The following is a 15058-nucleotide window of genomic DNA, read 5'->3' on the forward strand; positions in this document are numbered from 1 at the left end:
AGCAGGAGCATTGTTCAACATCGTCAAGAGCTAGTACAGCGGTTCTCAAGCTTAACTGGCCCAAAAACAAGAATCTACCAAATTACATGATGATGATTATGAGCGTTTACTGATATTAGTGTGACTTCTGTTGCATTAGTCGGATTGAAGTCTTGACCTCCGCTGAACACCTGAGACTAGCCCAACGTACCCTTGGGCTTCCTATGAATTTCGTGTGAAAGTACTGCTGTAGAAGTACAGATCAGTCTCCAGAGAAATTGTATTGGCACAGTCGGGCGATATTTATCAGCTTGCCCTATCGCGTCATCACTCCTACAAGTTAAAGGGTCGTCAGTGCTGTTGGCCAGAGGTGTTCACATCTTGGTGAAAATGCTGAAAGGTTAAGTTTCCTGAACTGCGAGCAGGCCTGTGCTTGTGCGAATGGAAACACAAGTGTCTTATTCAGCTGTAGTTAGGGTGAATAGTAAATGAAAGAAGTTTCTAGGGGATATGTCACTAAATAGAAGTTCTAGTACAGTGGTTCTTAACCGGGATCGTCACGAATCCTAGGGTTTAACTGAGCTAGTCTCAGTGGTTTGCTGGAAGTAAAGACATACACCTGACTTGTACAGCAGAAAGCACACAGTTTTGAGGTAAATCTTCCTTATAATTTTTTTGTTTTATGTGCAAATCATGTTTTCAACTGGTTATGTTCTGTTATCACTGTTGTCGATGCCTAGATCATTGTGTACACCAGTGTTTTATAGCAATGCATTAGATGTGTGATGTGGCAGAAATCTGGGGTACACCGAGGGCATGCAGATCAGCATAAGCGTTCTTGTGGTGAGTAAAGGTTTAGAACCATTGTTCTGGTCACATTTTGATATCGGCAGAAGCTATTTGAAAAAAAGAGTTACATTGGCAATGTCGCTACAAGCAAAAACCTCGTACGACTGAAGTTCTATTTGTGACATTCGACTCACCGCAGTAACAGGTATACTGGCTTCTCCTTGCTTTAATGAAGTCGGCAAATCATATTCGACACTACAAGTGTACGTTCGCACATCGGAGTCTTGAAATTCGTTTATCACCAATTGCCGTTCATTCCGTATGGTGACACGTTCCGAAGGGCGCTGCACAAAAAATTCTTCATAACAAATACCTTTCTGTACCAATTTGTACAGTAGACCTATGCATATTCATGGTAGATAGTAGCAAGACGGATAACTGCGCAATCGGAGGTAGTCAAAGTGAAGTACAATTTGATCGGACCAATTTTGAGCAAAAGTGATCTCAACCTATACATTCTACTACAAAAATCCAAATTGTAAAAATTAGGCAGTTGTTCCAAAAAAGACTTCGAGTCCTGATGTTTTGATGAGTGTACTTGACTCACACAATTGTAAAAATGACTCGACTTAGTCAATTTTTGTATTTACTCGACTTGTACTCAAGCCATTGTGCATGACTCGAACCAAGTCATATTACTCTAGACTAGGACGACAAAAAACAGATGTTTCGTTGTAACTTCGAAGAAGAGTAAACTCATCACGATATTGGTATTTGTTCTATCAGTGCTGATACTTGGAAAATCTGACCAGAGGCTGAGAAAAATTACTATATTATGAATACCAGCCATTCTATATCACTCGAGCAAAGTTGAAGAAAGTGGATTATCTGGATTGAACTGAAAACCGAACAGTGAACATAATGACTTGGACTCGGACTCGAGTCACAACACTATGACTCGGACTAGACCCTCTACTCGCTGACTTGGACTCGATCTTCACTCGGTGGTGAATTGAAAATGATTCGACTTGACTCGAGTCAAAACTATGAAAGTAAGATTGACTTGCGACTCGGAACCTTGTGACTTGGTTGCAACCCCGGGAAGCAAGCAAAACCTACTCGAGTACACCCGAGAACTACTTTGTCATCGACCAACGCTGTCTGCAATAGATCCACGCGGTGAAGATGTGTAAATAAATGAGAAAGAATACAAAATGTCACCGTTTGTGAAATAGGGGTGGGGTCTTTCTTCCAGACGACGCTCAAAGTTCCGTCAGGGAAGGTTTGGTACAGACAATTTAAAAGAACCTTGTGCCCGATCCGAAACGGAGCCATTGGTAATGTCACGATGTTGACCGGGATTGTCTCTGCGAAATAAGTATGAGTCATATTCAACATATTGTATGCTTACTAATAAAATATGATTGAATAATACATTCATGTTGAAATAAATCCGAATATTTTTGGCTGACACTTGCCCGCGGTAATCGTCAGCATGCAGTAGTGAATCGGAAAGAACATTGTATATCAACAGTCGTATCACCAGATATGACGACACCAGCATAAGAATTTGGGTTTAAGGTCAATTTCGGATTACGGTATGGACAGAATCCTTCTGTTGGCACAAATTAGGTGGACGAATTTCAATAAAATTCGACTCCAACGAACCTAAATGGAAAAATGAACAACCCCTCCACGACGCAAAATATGTCATCTCGATAAGACATTCTTTTTCTAATGATATTCCGTTCATTGAGTATGGAATTTGCAGGACCACCAGGCAGGAGATTAAAGATACAACGTTCATTAAATGCGATGAAAGTGCCAATAAGGGAAATCAATATTTTCCTTTAGATCAGCTGATGAGAATTCGATTAAACTTTGCATTCATTGGTGGACACATGGACAGGTAATAAACACCAAGTATCGTGAAAATCGTCTTCCTGCTGTCACGCCATCAATCTTCAGCAGAAAGGTGAATGATCAGCAGTGTAATTGCTCTCAGATATGAAATGAATTAAATCCAAGTATGCCTACATAAATTAAATTACCGCACCACACTGGTGCAGTAAATAACTGTACTATGAAGCACAAGAACAGAGACTTTAATTTCTCTGAGGGCCATAAACTACCATCCAAAGAGCCATAATTTCCCGGCCCTTGAACTAGTACCATATTTTAATCATATTGTAAATATGGTAAAACACGGTACGTACCGATGATTTTGTCGAAAGATGAGTCTCCTCGTGATGGAGGAGGGCTTTGGGCTGTAGTCAACACTGCTGGAGCTGTTGTAGGGGTGTCGGGAGAGATATACCGTACTGAAATTGGTGATTCGGCATCTCCTGACCTGTAACAATATAGGTTGATAAAAAATGAATGTCATTTCAATGAAGTAGCCCATCACAGTCTGAATAGTCACCCATGCTCAGAGGAGGGCCGTAACAAAGTAGTCTACTACTTTCATGAGAGAAATTGTCATAAAACCTGTTCGACATCGTCCCTGTGTAATGGCAACTAAATATATTCTAGAAGATTGTACCTATTTGAAAAGGCCAATCCCGATTAACGGCTAAACGCGCGTGACACCTTGTGGAAGTATGTTTTCTGGAACTGCTTACTTGTTAGTCCTTTTATTTTCTATCTCCACATGACCTAGTTTTGACAGGTCTTCGAAATTGCTACTTTTACCAGTAACTGAGTAGAAATTTGGGCCATACTTCCGCTTCTACTGGAGTAGCAACGCCGAAAAATTTGGCCGCTATGAAATTTCTACCGGGTATTACTATTAGCAATTTTCAATTATAATACCTTCTACAGTATTCTTGTCCAATTGCATCATATATGTTACGATATTGAAAAATCCAGGCTCTAAAGTTTGATAACGTTGTCGTATAGGGGTTTGAAAAGTCGCTAATGCTACTCAAGTACAGTTAGCAGTTTAAGATTGTCTTCCAAGGCATGCCAAATCTACTTCAAGTGGAAATTGAAAGATTAATGGATTCGAAAAGTATACCTACTCAGGCAGCAAGTAAATATGCGATGATATATAGGTCTTGGAAATTCGTAAATGAAAATTGAGATATCAATGAATGGATACGATCAACTTAAAACTCATGTCCGAAGGTTTAATGTCTACTTGACTGTGAAAGTGACTATTGCATCCTCTCGTTTGGTTGAAATTTATTCATAAAAATGAGACAAACATGTATGCACTAGAATTGTTGGGCTAATCCTCACAAAATTTGAAATGTTGGAAACTTGTGCCTGTGGAATGGAATGTCGCCTGAGTGCTAAATCTTTTTTGATCAATAACGCATTCTATTCCAATGTAAAACAGCTCGTGTTCAGAATGAATCAATTACCTGTTATACGGTATCACGTAGACTTCGTAAACCTCATTAGAGTCGAGGCCGTTGAGAGTGTAATGAGTGACATCTGGAGGAACTTGCACTTCAGTAGGCTCATCATCAGTGTAGACATTTCTGTGAAATAGGAGAGTGAATTGATGTCATGGAAATATCACAAAATCTAAAAACAGAGTTGAATGTGTAGTCTATATAGCCTACAAATAGTGGAGTAGACTGTGTTGAGATCATTAGGAAAATCACACAATACTAACATGATTATGCTGTTGTGAGCATTTCCCAATAAGTGATATTATTCTCACCTAGGCTTTCCGCACTAAATTTCATCATTTTGATTGCAAATTTGGAAAAAATTAACTACACTTTCCACATAGCACAAGAGCAATATACATTAGCTAGTGCAAGTGAGTCCAAAGCAGTAAACGCTTACCGGTACTTCACTCCATAGTGATCAATGTATGAAGGCGACCGCGTCCAAGTGAAAGGAATCCTTGAATAATTAGCTGGAACTTGTACGAGTTGCTGTAAATGGAACCGCTGTCAATTGTTGACATGCAAGATACTCATATGCATAATGTGACTAGCGAAACCTTGAGTAGAACACAAAATGCCAAATTTAGACCTGTGTGAGCAAAAGTACAAGTCGGTAGGCCTATTGCACAGAATCTTATACATTGAGGTCGTAATCAATCTTATCGCAAACATAACCAAGTGAAATACAGTAACTGGATTCCTATGTTGTCACAGTATGTGATAATGGGATACCTTTTGTCTTTACAGCAACCGACAGATTGGCTACATTCCTGGTATTTAGCGGTTACAATTGGTGTGAGACCGAGATGCACTATTCTCAGCAAAAGTAAATATTGGCTGAATTCTAGTCAGACCAATGTTCCCACTAATTTTTCATGAGTCTGCGCGCACTCACCAACTCACTGTGCGGTCTATTGGACAACAGTGCGGAACCACTTAAAAAAAGGTCATTAAATTGGCTTTTTGTGCGCAGCTTAGATTTTCTGTACGTAGATACCGAATCAGCACTGCGCAATTGCGTACGCACGCAGCTTAGAGGGAACATTGTTCCAGACTATTGATAAGCTTGTCTCTACGGGTTGAAACCAATATTCCCTCTAATTTTTGACGAGTCTGCGAACGCTTACCAACTCACTGAGCAGACCAATGGACAACAGCGCGTAACGACCGAAATTAAAGGTCATCACTTCGGATTTTTTGTGCGCAACTTAAATTTACTGTGCACAGAGACCGTGTTAGCACTGCGCATTTGCGCACGTGCGCAGCTTAGAGGGAACATAGGTTGAAGCATAACATGAAAACATTGTCTCACCATTTCAGGGGATGTGTACCTAGTAAAACGGTATGTGACCACACATTGATATGTCCCAACATCCGAGTCTTCTGCGTCGTGAATAATTAGAACGGCGACAGAAGGACTAGATAGTCTTCCGACATGGCACGATTGTTCTGAAGTGATAAATGATCATTGAAGCCTTCTCAACATTGATGCGGAACAATCAGAAGGCATAAATTCTGAAATTGGCAAACAGTTATTGGATAATCCCGCTCATATCTTTTTGTTAGTATGAATATCGATTATAGGCTTACCACAATTCGCCTCTGACTTGGAATGTCGTATGTGAGTATAGGTCTCTGTCGTCGATTGCATCGAATCATCTCAAGAGTTCCATATTCATCGTGTAACGGACATTGCAGTAAGAGAGAGCGACCTGAAAATTAAAATTTATATTACATACATGCTCACAAGAAATTAACAGGCAACTGTCTTCCGTTACTAAACAAACCATTTCTGTGGAACAATTGTGATAATGTGATAATACATAAATATAATTGCAATTCATGAAAGTAGGATTTTGTGATTGAGGTAGCATACTAAGAGCATCTATCATCGATCAAAGTTCTCGACAAAGTTAAACAGCCAGACCACAGTATCTCAGTATTTGCTACACTGAGTGGTCCCAAGCTATTTTTTCTTGCTTCCATAAGTAAACTTTTCGAAGCTTTTCATTTAAACTTTCATTGAAATTCCTTTCCAGATTACATCAAAGCTTCTACTCGTAGCCTACTATAGAGATTCAAGAAATTCCAAAAGTCTTACCCGCATCCTTTTGGTCACAGTTTCTCCCATGATATTGGCGTTCACACTCGCAGCTGTAGTTAACTCCCAAGACAATGCAGCTCCCATGCACACATGGATTGTTCTCACATGGATCAACAGGCTCGGCTATTACCATATTAACAGATTTCAGATGAATGTGTCATTGCATAGAAACCAGTTCTACTCACCAATACTGCATTGAGATCCAGAATATCCTCTTTTGCATGCGCAAGTGTAGTCACCTCCTGGTCGACTTCTGCATACGCCATCATTTTCGCATGGATTTGGATTACAAGGGGTTCGTGCTTAAAGAGATCACATATTAGCCTAACTAACATGTTCATTTATTCAAACATGACAAGAGTGAGACACAATCAAGTGTCCTCCTATCTGTTCAGTTCGTCAAATTCTGATTTGTGTAGCCTACACTGTGTGTCTTGAGCGGATAAATATATTGGAACTGAACCGATGTTTATAATATTATAATTAATTGCAAGGCTGCTAGAGGAGCACTGCATTTGTCACTCACACTATTCATTGTTAGTACATGCTAATAGTATGTCAATTGGCAACCAGTCTACATCACAGTAAAAATTACATTTGAGCTGCTAAAAGGTTATGGGCAAGATGCTAGATCAGTGGTTCTCAACCTTTTTCATCTCGCAGACCGGCAAAATTTCAAAAAATGTCTGGCGGACCGGTGAACTTTCAAAATTGAAATGAAGCCAAAATGTAAAGCATGCAGCCGTTTTTTGCAATTATATGGTGCTAGAGCTAGAGAGTCACATTCAGATGGGTTTGATCGTAATTAATTATCTTCATGATGGCATCCATGGGATTTTATGGTAGCCAGTCTTGAGTCGAGTTAAAATTGCCTTGTCCAGATAAATGTGCTACCGCCGAGAGTCGTTTACAGTCTTTCGCGCCGAAGAGCGTGAGTTTAACCGATCGCACCAACTCGAATAATATTCTTCTCTTTGACAATATCGAGAAAAGATACGTTTCGGAGTCGAACCAAGCACCTTCTTGTGCTACCTTGCTCATTATCCACAGTAAACAGATGCATGCATGGATTCCTATGGCAACTATACGAATACAATGCGCGCCAGTAGAAAATACCTCACAGCAACTATACCGACAATCCGATACGTGCCGAAAAAGCACTTCGTCATCCCACCCCAAAAAACGTTGGTCTTGTGCCCAAAAAGCGCCAATAACCAAAATTTTCGATAATTCATGACTGAATCGGCTTTCTCGCTGCCGAATTTTGGCACAAATTTTGGAGTCCCACGTTAGCCTAAACTTGATTATGTATTGGTACGTCGTGGCACGGTAATGGCTGACGCTGACATGCCTATTTTTATAAATCATGCGTATTTCTCGGAGAAGGTCACCTAATAAGCAATACATTTAGTGACACCAAATCTCGCAAAGCGCAAAATGAAATTGGCAAATGTTGGGAAATTTGAAAAAAATAATACGCTTTGATTTATGTTCATTTGCTAAATAATTTTGGGCTCTTTTCAAGCTCGGCCCCTCTCCAATTGGGCAGTTTGGGGCTACCCGGTTACGGTCCTGCACTGAATAAATGAATGGAAAACGAATGATCGCGCAAACTGCGCTATTAACCGATGAGTCGATCAGCTCGTACTTTTGTTCGTACTTGTCGCTCGCATGTCGTCAAATGACACGTCTTGAACTTAAAGTCAAATCGAACGAACATGTTTCCAGCCCTAATATGTTACCTCACGAAGTTCTGAATCAGTTTAAAATTTGATTTTTTATTTATTTTATCAATGGACAAGCCTTAAACATTGCATCTTGAATTTATGGTATAAAATTGTAATAAACCTGGCGGACCGGCAGGAATGTCGTCGCGGACCGGCACCGGTCCGCGGACCGGCGGTTGAGAACCACTGTGCTAGATCACTCAGATAAAGCTAGCCCGTGCCTATATGACAACTTATTGTAGGCCCCGGCTGGCCAGCTATAGTTTCTGTTAATAAGGGTTATACCATAAGTCCCATTGGTCCTTAAAGGGGCACCGCGCTCTAAAAATGATGTGGTCTCAAATTGAAGGTAAAAACGAACAAAATTTTTTGGCTGCACCCATTTCTTTCAGAACGCCACCGTAATGGAGGTGCAATTTATTGAAATTTCTACAAGACCAGCTGGCGACATGACCAGCAGCGTGACTGCCTATCGCGCCGAGCAGTGCGACGATAAAGACATCGTGCCATGTAACGGGTTAAGAAGCCGCAGCAGCTGGTCTTGTAGAAATTTTAATAAATTGCAGCTCCATTACGATGGCGTTCTGAAGGAAATGGCTGCGGCCAAAAATTTTTGTTCGTTTTTACCTTCAATTTGAGACCACATCATTTTTAGAGCGCAGTGCCCCTTTAACATGCAATGTAACAAAATATGATTACTTCTCCAACAAGAATAGATATCCCTAGATATCCCTGTTTTCCAAGGTAAATAGCAAGGTCAGAAACTAACTATATACCTCTTTCACAATGTCTTCCGGAAAATCCATCCCGGCAAGCGCATGCATAGCCACCACTGAGTTCATTACAAACACCGTTGTTCATGCAAGGTGCCGACTGGCAAAAAGTGGCATCTGTAGTAAAAGTCCATAATTGTCACTGGATTGCATTGCAGTTTCGAATTAATATCAAGTATTCGGAACTCATCAGTCGATCATAACAAAATTAACATCTGAAGTGACTTGCAGCAAGGGAGATCCCCAACGTGTGTTTATGTCAAAATCACCGATCCATGTATCAGAGATGAGCATGATTAGGATTAGGTTTTGAAAAAACAGGATTGTGAAATTTTGTCAGATTCAGAGTTGGATCAATTACATTATCTCAGTTCAATTACAATTACAATTACAATTACTTTCATGAATGTTTCAATTACATTACAATCACAATTACTCCATGCTAAAAATATCAAATTACAATTACAATTACAATTACTCCTTGCATACTTCAATTACATTACAATTACAATTACAATTGCTGCTGATTGGACATGTAATTTAATAATCATAAATTCAACCGTGCTCCTTGACAACCGTAGCGTCGTATTTAACAACCATTCAAGTCTAGTTCAGATTGTGTGGTAATGGTAATAGATGTGTTGATGTGCGTACATAGTATGCTATGTGAGATGTCATTGTGGCGTAATATATATGAGCGTGTTTTGAATGCTCGGTAATTATGGCTCACGTAATTGGAAATGTAAAATGTTATTTACCTAATTTCCTATGGGTTAGGATTAAGGATAGGGTGCAGTATGTCGTTGAAAAAGTATTATAATATATGCACGTGTTGGATTTGCGTCTATAGTATATAATTGAATAAATAATATTATTTTTATCGAGGGACGTAGGAATTGGGATGATGAGTGAAAACAAAACTGTGCTTTGTCAGATAAGACGTTATATAATATCGAGTGGTCTGGTTAGTTAGCCAGACGAAATAACGATGCAGCATCGTGATCTGAAATCGTATTGTAGATTGCCAACCCACGGATAGATGCGCAAGATGTGAGTCACGGATGAATGCACCGACAAACATACTGCAGAGCCGGCTAAAAGCAGCAAAATTTGTAGTCCTAGAGCTGGCGATCCATGCGTCCAAATTTGATGCATCTGGTCTTTATCGTAAGCTATTGATGTACTAATTCCGAAAATACAAAATAAAATCTCGTCAGGGCAATGTAACTGCTCCAAAATAGCCGTTTAAGGCCGACTGTTCTGAAAAGTGAGAGCGCTGCAGCAGCATGACCACAACAATTACCAATTACGCCCAGCGATTGTTCAGAACAATGCCGATTCCCAGACTTTCACGACTATTTTGGGATGGTACCATTGCCTGGAAATACACTTTTATTGCGGAATCAGTGCGACACTAGCTTTTAATTAGGACCATACATATCAAATTTCGACGCTTGGATCGGCAGCTATGGGAATATCAATTCTGCTGCTTTTAGCCGGCTCAGCAGTTCGCTTCTCGTGAGTCACGTGTTGCGAATCCATCCGTTGGTCAGTAATCTAAAAATTGTATACAATGGCAGCCGAGGCCAGCATAGCGGTAAAAATAAAAAAACTTCGCACGCAAGCGCGCAGTCAAAGGCTTCCGCGAATGGATCCACCAAATTCCTTGTCGACATTTAAAGAGAATGCCTTATAAGTCGATTGTTTTATGTTGTGCTTGTCAGGTCTCAATAGCAATTTAATGTAATTGAAATTGTGATTGAGCAAAATTTTTGTCAAATTACAATTACAATTACAATTACATTGAAAAATGTATTTAATTACATTGAAAAATGTAATTAATTACATTTAATTACAATTACAAATTACAATTGATCCAACTCTGGTCAGATTTGGATTGAATTTGGATTAGACATTTTGTTTTAAACGGATTAGGATTTGGATTGGATTTACCTATTTTCTGGGAGATTGAAATGTCGTTTGGCGAATGGCGACAAACTTTATTAAGATCAGTTATTAATGTACTAATGGTTACTAAGTTATCTTGAATCGTGTGAATCGTAGGTTGTGAAAGAAAATTTTCGAATTCCTCCATTCCATAAATTGGTATTTTTTCTGAATTTCCCGTTGGAATCGGATTAGGATTGGACATGGACTTCAATATGGAAAAGTTATGGATTAGGATTTGGATTTGGATTTGAAGGCTCGGATTTGGATTGGATTAGGACATAGATATTTCAAATCCGCTCATCTCTGCCATGTATATTACAGACCTACTATACCAGTATAGAATGTAAACATTCTATAATGCCAGTGGTTCCCAAACGGTGGGGATTTCTGGTGGGGAATATACTCGCTTTTGAAAAAATCTTTACAGTCATATTCTCTTTTAATATATGTCGTTTTGAAATGCTGACCGAATATTTCATAGCTCATTTGCAATTCAGCGATTCATATTATCAGTGTCTCCAATTAGCGAGATTCAGCAACCCAAATTCAGGACACTCTTTAGCGCCCACTAGTGGATTTCAAAATGAGTTATGACGTCACACCAGCAAAGCTTTGCTCATAGACCAGTGTCGCTGTGTATAGGTATCAGACAACTGTGTATTTCACGCCCCTATTAGCATATGACGTAGACTTCCTATTGCGATTATGTCGAGCGTATATAAGCTCGTGCGAGGGCTAAAACGAGTCCGGTTCAGGAGTTTGTGGCTGTGTGTTGTGTAACCATGACCGAAAGCACACGTTTTCAGCCCCCTCCCGCCCAAATAACCAATGATTTTGACCCCACACTATAGGGTAATCGATGCAACTTCTGAAGGGGTAGTGCTTGCTATATGAATCTGGTTTCTATATGCATCTGGTCGTTAAATTATTTGAATGAATTCTGTCAATAATATTGGTCGTTCCAATGGACGCTTCCATATATTACTATATAGATACTACTCTGCGCCTACATGATGAGAGTTAGCGGTAGTGCTGGTGGAGGATGATGAGTTCGAAAATACTGGGAGCGTAATTGCACATCGTTAAGTCATGTTCATGTCCTACCGATAAGATTGTTATCTGCCTTATGTCGGTGCGCACCAGACATGGGGTAATCGTGATTAGTAATCGTAATCGATTACGACGATTACATCATTTTCAAGTAATCGTAATCGCAATCGATTACATTCGAAAAAAATCCGAAGTAATCGTAATCGTAATCGATTATTTCACATATCTAATCGATTTCTTGGTGAAAGAACGATTGCTTTTTGACTGAAACTGTACAGTGAACAAGGAAGAGTGCGAACTTATACCATTTTATTTGTAGCAGGTCGGCTTTTCAAGCGCCGTTGCTAATTATCACGTCACAAGCAGTAGCTTTGCTCTTCGATCACTACGCAACGAATTATCCACACATAGTAAATAGATATTCAATGAAGGCTATATGTAGTCGTGTGATTGTAAGAATCTTCGGCATGCCGTATATCAGGTTAACAATATACTCCATACATATCCACCTAACAGCATAATAATAACCACTACTCTGCCTAGTTTCAAATGTAACGTTTCTATTGATGTTTGATTATGCAGTTTTACCGTAGTTTTTAGCGAGTAGTAGGCCTATGACCGCGTTCACTGGATAAAGGTTTGAAATTTTGTACTCCTCAAATATTACGATTCCCACATCAAATCGTTACAAATCACCGACTGCTGATATAAATCATAACCCAGCAGGTATTTGCTGTTGCGAGTAAAGGCAGTTCGCTATACAGGTGGTAAATTGATTGTAGGCAATATGCATGCGTAAATGCGTATGTTCATCATTAAACTGCGAGAAATGTTATGCAATATTGCAGATTTTATGTTCACTTTATCTTATTCTCATATGCCCCTGCTTGAAACAGGCACCAATCGGTATTTCGCAATTCTTTACTCAACATTTGAACCTGACGCCATAGCCATTCGCTTATACACCATGTTAGCGTGCGTTGTAGCTGAATCTGGACCGAAACAGCAGACCCCGTAGGGCTGGGGGCAATTCCCCCTGTACCAACCTTTTACGATCGACCTTGTCGCAACAACTAAAAGACACGTTTGAGACAATATGGACTCGGTGTGTAATCAATAATTATAACATCTTAGGACGGGCCCGTTGATATTATTACTTTGTTGCATGTTGTTAATCGGCAATCTCGCGCCTGCTTTATAGTCAAAAGATATTGCAGTCGTCCAAACGTAGCAGACTAAACTAACGAAAAACATATTTCGTGAGACGCATACACAGATTGTCTTTTCTTCACGGGATGTATCATTTTCCTCTATGGGTACACCGGGTTGCATTGTCCTGTGGGGCTAGTGCAGTGGTTCTCAACCGGTGTGCCGCGGCACACTAGTGTGCCAATTGGACTGTTCAGGTGTGCCGCGAGCAAATGTAGTAAGCTATGTCGAAGTATAACAAAATTCCAAATTTTGAGTGTGTCATTGTTCGTTTTTCTATTGAATTTAACCGATCACGACAAGCGATGCACAATCCGATGCAGTGAAATGATATATAAGGATGTCGAGGCGACCGTATCTCAATCTAGTATCACAATCTGACATCCCTATTAGGTCATGGATTGGGTCTTTCTCTGGGCTTTGTATTGTAAAGACGCTCTGAGCACAGCAACGTATAGGGGCGGAGAATCTAATAAATCTGCGATTCTTCGTAACTTGCTACTGTGTACTGCCATGAATCAAACTGGGGCCTCCACCGTCAATGGGTGTGATACGCTAGTTTGCCCACGCATAGTAGCATTTAGGACGGTGATAATTGAACTCGGGCAAATGGACCATGATATTTACGTGTGGCCGAAGTGTTCACCTTTTACTTGTCACCCCCATCAGAACCGGATGCAGAACAGGGACATGACGCAGGTTGATGACCTTTTTCTGTTCCTATTTGTAGTCGTATTCTTGCCATGTCTTTATCATCGATAATCATTTTACACCATGCCGATATTACTTATTTTGATTCCTGAGATGCCAACTTATAGCACGGCCCCCACTTTTTGTAGGACACTGCTTTTGAAGATCGGAGGACGAGTAGGAGCCTACATAAACCTCCAACACCTAGGAAGGCATTCTCACCATCGAGAAATGAACTCATTTGGAAGTGATGTTCACGTTTACAAATTAGAATTACCAACATAGCCATTCAGATTGCGATTGTTAAGTAGCGTGCCTGCACTGGAGGTAAAATGTAGGCTCAGGGCGCAACGTTATGTTGCAGGCGACAAATTCGAATATTGAGAATAAAGTTAATCAAATTATATCAGTTACAAATTTCTCCGCCGCTGAGGTTTATTATTCCGGTTTGTTGGAACTACGATTCAACTGTGGGTGGCTGCCAGCAACACTATTGAGGTATACTATCCTCACAGGTGCTAATACACGGTCTGCGTGGAAATGCGATTGACATCCATGTATACACTTCTACGCCTCTGTATCTGTTTGTGGCGATCGTGATTGGACTCTTCGATGCGACGGTTAATTACATCGACAATGCGGTAGTGGGCAAACTTTATATTGCCAAGCCAATCTCATGATATTAAGCTCAGCCGGAAGTTTAAACGAGATCTCACCAGGCCAGTTATGTGGTAACAAAGGTAATAGCGGAGAACTCAAAACCTCACACGGAAGCGGAGAAAGTTCTTCTTCCGGTCTGCAATAAAGTTGTAAAGAAATCTTTGGGAAGAATTGTAAACGATTCCCATGTCTAATGATACCATTCGCAGACGTATTTGTGAGATGTCCGCTGAGATAAAAGAAAACCCAAGCAGAGAAAAGCCTAGTTGAGTGCTCCGAAAAGGTATAAGTAGCCTACTTCGTCAGTGACCATCGCTGTAAGACTATGGTTGCTGCTACACGTATTCTGGTAGTTTGCCTGTGCCGTTAGTCAAAAGAGTCCGGAACCACTGTGCTAGTGTGCCGCGAACTATTTTTCATGTTCAAAGTGTGCCACGAGGTCAAAAAGGTTGAGAACCACTGGGCTAGTGTTACGATAGGACTATTCGTCGCACCCGTTCAGCGTCGCTATGGACAATGGACAGTGGGCACTGGACACATATACTTAGACCATAGCAATTTACAACGTAGCTACGTTGTAAATTGCTATGCTTAGACGGACGTTTCGGCCAAGATCTTTCTTTGGTAGCACATGTTAGCCATATGTCTGCATATGTCTTGGTGTGTCGTGGCGCGGTAGCGGTCGGCACCAAAATGTCGAATTCTATCAATTATGCGTAATATTTT

General features: G+C 40.3%; 2 protein-coding genes across 2 annotated transcripts; both read right to left on the reverse strand.

Annotated features, from left to right (window-relative positions):
- Window positions 1-684: 684 nt before the first annotated feature.
- On the reverse strand, window positions 685-4582 carry LOC145432649 (uncharacterized). Its single transcript, XM_080309494.1, has 5 exons — window positions 4578-4582; window positions 4134-4253; window positions 2985-3118; window positions 1990-2135; window positions 685-1112 (listed from the first exon to the last, which is right to left on the reverse strand). The coding sequence occupies exons 1-5, from the start codon at window positions 4580-4582 to the stop codon at window positions 876-878; spliced, it is 642 nt and encodes a 213-aa protein (XP_080165620.1). The 3' UTR covers window positions 685-875.
- A 1165-nt stretch (window positions 4583-5747) lies between these two features.
- Window positions 5748-8978, reverse strand: LOC145432650 (uncharacterized). Its single transcript, XM_080309495.1, has 4 exons — window positions 8777-8978; window positions 6459-6575; window positions 6271-6396; window positions 5748-5881 (listed from the first exon to the last, which is right to left on the reverse strand). The coding sequence occupies exons 1-4, from the start codon at window positions 8859-8861 to the stop codon at window positions 5748-5750; spliced, it is 462 nt and encodes a 153-aa protein (XP_080165621.1). The 5' UTR covers window positions 8862-8978.
- Window positions 8979-15058: the final 6080 nt, after the last annotated feature.

The sequence above is a fragment of the Botryllus schlosseri genome, unplaced genomic scaffold (assembly GCF_051294905.1).
Source record: "Botryllus schlosseri isolate E-star unplaced genomic scaffold, Bs_hap1 Bs63a, whole genome shotgun sequence".
Taxonomy (NCBI): domain Eukaryota; kingdom Metazoa; phylum Chordata; class Ascidiacea; order Stolidobranchia; family Styelidae; genus Botryllus; species Botryllus schlosseri.

Coding starts and splice junctions, on each gene's coding strand:
- LOC145432649 (XM_080309494.1), bottom strand. Junction 3,119..4,133: donor TACGTGATACCGTATAACAG/GTAATTGATTCA, acceptor ATATTGTTACAG/GTCAGGAGATGCCGAATCAC. Junction 1,113..1,989: donor CCACCCCTATTTCACAAACG/GTGACATTTTGT, acceptor TTTTTTGTGCAG/CGCCCTTCGGAACGTGTCAC.
- LOC145432650 (XM_080309495.1), bottom strand. CDS start 8,861: ATGAACAACGGTGTTTGTAATGAACTCAGTGGTGGCTATGCATGCGCT. Junction 6,576..8,776: donor CGGAAGACATTGTGAAAGAG/GTATATAGTTAG, acceptor GATCTCTTTAAG/CACGAACCCCTTGTAATCCA. Junction 5,882..6,270: donor CTGTGACCAAAAGGATGCGG/GTAAGACTTTTG, acceptor TTTAATTTTCAG/GTCGCTCTCTCTTACTGCAA.